The sequence below is a fragment of the Triticum aestivum genome, chromosome 4B (assembly GCF_018294505.1).
Source record: "Triticum aestivum cultivar Chinese Spring chromosome 4B, IWGSC CS RefSeq v2.1, whole genome shotgun sequence".
Classification (NCBI taxonomy): domain Eukaryota; kingdom Viridiplantae; phylum Streptophyta; class Magnoliopsida; order Poales; family Poaceae; genus Triticum; species Triticum aestivum.
In genome coordinates, this window is record NC_057804.1 from 141686916 (window position 1) to 141693790 (window position 6875).

The 6875-nt window shown below is 50.7% G+C and overlaps 1 protein-coding gene across 2 annotated transcripts; it reads right to left on the bottom strand.

The window, feature by feature from the left end:
* Positions 1 to 3973: 3973 nt before the first annotated feature.
* LOC123094643 (mediator of DNA damage checkpoint protein 1) lies at positions 3974 to 6559 on the bottom strand. 2 transcript variants are annotated; one of them, XM_044516605.1, is made up of 4 exons: positions 6212 to 6559; positions 5867 to 6023; positions 5018 to 5096; positions 3974 to 4453 (listed from the first exon to the last, which is right to left on the bottom strand). In XM_044516605.1, exons 1-4 carry the CDS (start codon positions 6420 to 6422, stop codon positions 4316 to 4318), a joined length of 585 nt encoding a protein of 194 aa, XP_044372540.1. In that variant the 5' UTR covers positions 6423 to 6559; the 3' UTR covers positions 3974 to 4315. The 2 variants fall into 2 exon arrangements, with proteins under 2 accessions (XP_044372540.1, XP_044372539.1); XM_044516604.1 differs by having other exon boundaries at positions 3974 to 4456; positions 6212 to 6556.
* Between the last annotated feature and the right edge of the window lie 316 nt (positions 6560 to 6875).

A 6875-nucleotide genomic window follows, 5' to 3' on the forward strand; every position in this document is an offset into this window, starting at 1 on the left:
TTTCTTTTTCTTTAGGAACCATGCTAGTATGAGATAGCCATTCAATGATCTTATAGAATGCTCTTTGTGCTTCACTTTTGAGTATGGTTTTATAGAATGTTTTGTGTGCTTCACTTATATGTTTTGAGCTTGGATATTGGTTAGTCTATATTAATTGTAGAATGCTCCATGAACTTCACTTATATCTTTTGGAGTATGAATAAGATTATCATCGAAAGTGGATTTGGAAGAGTGTCAACTTTAGGAAGTAACATACTTGTGAGGCTTGTCGTCTTGGCAAGCACGTTCATCTTCCATTTAGCGCATCTACCACTATTTTCACTTTTCTGTTTCAGTTATTGCATAGTGATGTTTGGACATCCCCGGTTGCAAGCAACACGGGCTACCTATACTATTTGGTGATCTTAGATGATTTCTCTCATTATGTGTGGACATTTCCTCTTTGTCGCAAGTCCGACGCTCTTGCCACACTCACCGCATTTTATTCCTTTACCACACAGTTCAGTCGTCCTATCCTTACTTTACAAACTAACAACGGAAAAGAGTTTGACAATGCCGCTGTTCATAACCTTTTAGCCTCCCACAGACTATCTTTCGCCTCACTTGCCCCTACACGTCCCAACAAAATGGTCATGCCGAGTGTATCCTTCGCACTCTTAATGACAGCATCCGCACGTTACTCTTTCACTCTAACGTGCCTCCCCGGTTTTGGTCGGACGCTCTCGCCACCGCCACCCTCCTCATTAACATCCGCCTGTGTCGCCCACGCTGGAACTATGCCCCTCACCATCTCCTCTTTGGTGCGTCCCCATCTTATGTTGGCCTTCACATCTTTGGTTGTCTCTGCTATCCTAGCCTCGCCGCCACTGCGCCTCGTAAGCTTGCACCTCGCTCAGTCGCTTGCATCTTCCTTGGCTACCCACCTAACACCAAAGGATACCGCTGCTACGATCCCGTCTCCCATCGTGTATTCACCTCCCGGCACGTTTACCTTGATGAGACGGTGTTTCCATTTCAGTAGATACCTCCCACCGCCCCGTCGCCGCCGGCCACCGGCGGCCCTCCAGCGACCCCATTAGGTGGACGGCCCAGCTCGATTATTGGACCGCCTCCGGGCTTCGGCGGTCCTCCCGCCGTGGGTCGAGTTGCAGCTCGCGCCCCCACGACGTCCTCGCTGACTCCGTCAGGGGCCTCGGCATCGCCCGCCTTACCGGCATCTTCGTCGGCCGCCCCGTCGCCGGTATCTTCACCGGCCACCTCAGGCGTCGCCCCGTCGCCGGCTATCTCGATCGGCCCCGCCACCTCGGGTGCCTCGGGCAGCGCCCCCGCCTTGCCCACCACCCCTGCCTCGCCCGCCCCCTTGCCGCGGCACGGGCGCTTCGACGGCCTCGGGCGCGGACGCTTCTTCATCGGCCATCTCGCCGGCGGCCTCGTCGGCTGCCTCACCAACTACTTCACCGACCGCCTTGCCCGTCGCCGAGTTGCCATCTCGCCCCGTCACTCGGGCTCGAGCCGACGTTCATCGCCTGAGTCTACGATACTCTAGCGATGAGTATCTTCTCGCCGCCTCCACCACTGAGACGTCACCGATCCCTGTGTCTGCTCGCGCAGCCCTTCGTGATCCTCACTGGCTTGCCGCGATTCAGGAAGAGTTTGACGCTCTTCAGCGGAACCATACCTGGACACTGGTTCCTCGGCCTTCTCGCGCCAATGTCATCAGTGGCAAGTGGGTCTTTCGCCATAAGACCCGCTCGGATGGTACACTTGAGCGCTACAAGGCTCGCTGGGTGGTCCGTGGTTTTCGGCAGCGTGCTGGAGTCGACTTCACCGAGATGTTTGCCCCGGTTGTCAAACCGGGCATGATCCGCACAGTTCTCCAGCTAGCAGTTTCCCGAGGCTGGCCGGTTCATCAGATGGATGTCTCCAACGCCTTCCTTCACGGCCATCTTGAGGAGCAGGTTTACCGTGAGCAGCCGACCGGTTTCGTTGATGCATCTCTTCCTGGGCATGTGTGTTTGTTGTCCCGATCTCCCTAGGGCTCAAGCAAGCACCTCGCGCCTAGTACCAGCGTCGGGTTCCTTCAGACACTGGACTTCAGCATCACTCGCTCGGATACCTCGTTGTTCGTCTATCACCATGGTGACACGACTGCATATTTGCTCCTCTACGTCGACGACATCATCCTGACGGCCTCCTCCACAACCCTTCTTCAGCAGATTACTTTTCGGCTGCGTGATGAGTTTGCCATCAAGGACCTGGGCGCTCTACATTATTTCCTTGGCATTGAGGTCGTTCAGCGACCTGGCGACTTCTTTCTTCATCAGCAGAAGTATGCACACGAGCTACTTGAGTGTGCCGGCATGCTCAACTATCACCCTGATGTTACTCATGTTGACACGAAGGCCCAGGTTTCTGCTCTTGAGGGCTCTCCTGCGTCGGATGCTCTATTCTACCGGTCCATTGTTGGTGCTCTTCAGTATCTGACTCTCACCCGGCCGGATTTACAGTATGTTGTCCAGCAGGTGTGTCTGCATATGCACGCCCCTCGTGACTCCCACTAGACACTCATGAATCGGATTCTCCGTTACATCCGCGGCACGATGACTCTTGGGCTTACTCTCACGGCGTCCAGTTCTCTGGAGATGGTGGCCTACTCCGACGCGGACTGGGCCGGCTGCCCCGGCACCCGTCGGTCCACCTATGGCTACTGTGTTTACCTTGGTCCTTCACTCGTCTCGTGGTCGTCCAAGTGACAACCTATGGTTTCACGCTCTAGCACGGAGGCTGAGTACCGAGTTGTGGCTAATGTCGTCGCCGAGTGCACCTGGCTACGACAGTTACTTCAGGAGTTGCATCATGACGTCTCCCAGGCTACGGTTGTCTACTGTGACAACGTTTCTGCAGTGTACCTTTCCGCCAACCCCGTTCATCATCGCCAGACTAAGCACATTGAGCTGGACATTCACTTTGTGCGCGAGCAGGTGGCCCTTGGACGTATTCGGGTCCTTCATGTTCCGACTACACAACAGTTCGCCGATGTGGTGACTAAGAGACTGCCGACTTCCACCTTCGAGGAGTTTCGTTCCAGTCTCTGCGTCTCTGGCGCCCCTTCGACTACGGGGGGTGTTGAATATATTGTGTACATGTATATTGTGTCTTGGGCCCACCTCCTAGTTCCTCTGTATAGTTGAGGTTGTGTCCCCCCTTCTGTACTCATATATACGTGCCTGGTGCACCGATCAATGCATTGTGTTACATAGCCTATTCTTTCCCTTCTACACCAGTAGCTCCACCACCCTGAGCAGTCCCCGGCCGACGCCTTCAGGAAGGAACACGACACTAAGGTGCCATCGTCGCCTAAACAGAGGAACAAAGGCTTTCGCTTGCGCTCATGGCAGAGGTGAGGGGACGTAGGATCCACACCGAAGCCTCCAGGAAAGGAATCGGCGCCGAGGGCGTCGACTTTGGTGCGGCCACCACGCCGGCCTGGAGTTTCCCCCAGATCCGTGCCCAGCCGCCAGATCCGTCCAGGCAGTACTGGCGTCGACTGTAGTCGCTAGTCGCTAAGTACTGTAGCCAGCACGAACCGGAGTAGATCGAGTCGAAGATGACGCCTCTCATGGAACTCCGGTCGGCCATCAAAATATGCTTTAATAATTAATTCTTTGCCAAGCGATCATGTAGAACGAGGGCAGACCAAAGTGGCTCACCTTTCAGCCTTGGGTTCAAGACCTCATGCCTCTCATTTGCACGATCGAAAGAAGAATGACAAGCACACTAGCCTTGATGTCTTATGGGGCCAAACTTTCACTCCTCAATACAATGATCACGTCCCTCACCATCTTTGCTCTCTGCACTCTCAAATTGCCGCCAAAGATACTAGAACTCCTGGACAAAATAAGAAGGAAATGCCTTTGGACAAAAAAGACAGAGCAAGGGGACAAATGTAACTCGCTAGCGGCCTGGAGCATGGTTTGCCAATCAAAACAATGTGGTGGACTTGGAATAATCAATCTTCCTATCCAAAGTGAAGCCCTGCTCCTAAAGTATCTGCATAAATTCTACGACATGTCCTAGCACGACCATATACTAGACATCACTTGACTCCACAACATCTTGATACTACCGCACTACAACAACTACAAACACACGAAACTGAGCATCAGTTGTCACTAAGCACACCACCTATGTTACAAGGACTGTCTGTTCCTACTCCATAACTCGCAGTTATCCCATAAAAGTAACCCAAGCGAGTACATTTTTGTACAGCTGTATCGTACATGATCCACGGATAGGCTTGATTTTTTGATGCAGGTCAGTCAGTTTCTGAGACCTCTTCCACTGGCAGTTCAAAGGCGTCGATCTCCTGGAAGTATGCTTTGTGCTTCTCGACGAAATCATCTGGTAACTTGGGTCTGCCAGAAGATGAGTTCTCCACGCCCAAGTGCCTCTTCTTCTGTTCAGAAATTCAAGCAATCAGCAAGGTGAAAACACTGTTGCTAGGGTCCCAAAATTCTCAGTATTGTTCCTAAGGTTGATTCTGTGGAAGGCTGTTTATACAGCAGACTTAAGCACCTGCTGTTTCGACTAGCGCATGTACTACGTAAGTCCTTTACATTTAGAATAAAAACAATATCGGCGGATATCTAGATGGACCAAACATACATAATCCTTGAACTGCCTTCTTAAGTTTGCGTGATACTTGACACTATGGTGCCGGTATCTCTACAGCATACAAATGAGGTGTCAACATTCACTCAAATAAGCATATCTTCATATACAGTGTTGAATAAATGCCGCATAGGAGATACACATGAAAAGGAGAATGAAACAGAAAATCAATATGTGCCTTATTACCATTTACTTGTCACATATTACTGAATGACAAAGTTTGGGCAAAATCATGAGCTACAAACAGCAAGCATAATTAACATTCGTATCATACAGATCAATCAAAGAGAGCATGGCGGTCAAGGAAGAATTATTGGGAAATGGCTCAAAGTTTACTGCTGCTTACCTTTTTAGCTTGATGACAAGGAGCTGAGGATGAAATAGGACGAGGATCCTGAGCCGCTGGGGCTTTTTTAGTTGAGTGACTGAAAGGGAGGTGCAATTGAGTTAACTAAATACGCTCAAGTTGCAGGCATTAGCTATGCCAATATTCAGACTTTGCATTCGGAACTTGCAGATATCTGGACATATGGGAACATTTACTTATCCAGTTACCCCTATTACTAGTGACATAGTATATGATTTGATAACTTCATTGTCTTGAAAACCCAAAAGACACTGTGCAAGCTACCAGTATCCAAAGCACTTAACGACAAGAATGCAAGCAGTTAACAAATAGATAGCCAGAATGACAAAACCATCCAAACATAATAAGCAGACAGATATTCTGACAGTCTAGACCAGTTAGAACTTGAACTCTAACTGTTCATATTGTGTTTTGAACAGGACTATTGCATGCTTAACAAGATTATGCAACAAAATGAGTGGGCTGCGTGTATACAACACAAATAACACTGCAAAATCAGATGGACATTGTCATCAATTATTATGGTTGCATGATTGGTGGGTTGTTGCACCTTATTCTACCATTTGCAATGAAAATTTATCCTCATGTACTGATAAAATCTGCATTATTATTATTAATTAAAACTTTGTTGTACTTAGTCCAGTTTCAAGAAAAACTAAATACAGCAATCAAAATGAACTACCTCGCGGCAGAAGCTTATCATAAGTAAACCACACAATCGATAGCACAAGAGCATGTGTAGAGCTGCAGGGTCTGAACCGAAGTAATGAAATGCAAGCCAGTTCTGAACCAAAAAGGAAACTAAATTGCACATATCAACTTGCTCACCTGCTGGCCCTTGTAGTTTTCCCAAGAGGGGGGCAACTTGCTACTGCTCCAGTTGGAAAGGGCACCTTGACACTGGTGGGATTTCTCCTCCCCCGAGTCGCTCGACTCGTGTAAATCGTCGAGATGGGCGATTTCACCAAACCCGGCTCCTCAACAGCTGCAAAGATCCAGAGTCAGGAACTCAAATTGGTGCCACGCAAGGAGAAGCAAATAATCCACAGCAACTCAACAATCGAACGGAGAAGGCGTTGTGGTGTGGTAATGGTGAAGGGAATCGGCGCGCCTAGCTAAGATGCTGCTGCTAGTTAACTAAGGACTGAGCTGAGATGGGGGCAGTGAGCTCACCGGCGGCGGAAGAGGCCTTGGAGACGGGCGTGGCCGACGCGGAGGCGTCGGGGCGCGGCGGCCGGAGGGGCCGCTTGGCGCTAGGGTTTCTCGGGGCTGGGGTGCTCGGGAGGAGGTTGGTCAGATCCCCTAGGGGCAGCGCCGCCTTCCGCCTCCGCTTGCTGGCGGCTGCCGCCGGTGGCGTGGTCGTGTTGGTGGTAGAGGCTTCCATCGCATTCGCGCAGGATTGGGTTGGATTTGAGGTTGGGGTTTGTAGCAGAGCGGGCGGAGCAGCAGAGCGGGAAGAAGAAGAGACGAGAGCCTTGCTACGGAAGATTGGAGAACAAACCGGTGAACCCACGAATATTCAAGAGAAGAAAAGAAAATCATGTAGAGTCTTTTTAAAATATCTACTCCCTCCGCTTCAAAATAGGTTTCGTAGTTTTAAACTGGGGCAGTACTATGCGCAGGTTCAAATTTCGGACGGCCCGCCGCCGAGCGTTTGATGAGACCCCGTCCAACGGTTGGATCTCGTAATAATTAGTCCCCGTGTCCAGCGTTGGATCTCATAATAATTAGTCAACACATGCTTCTCCCCCTCCGTCACGCAAGCGTGTGTGACCGCCCGCGGCGGACCTCCGCCTCGTCCAGAGCAGGACGTCCTCCTCTCCCCCGTGCACGAGGT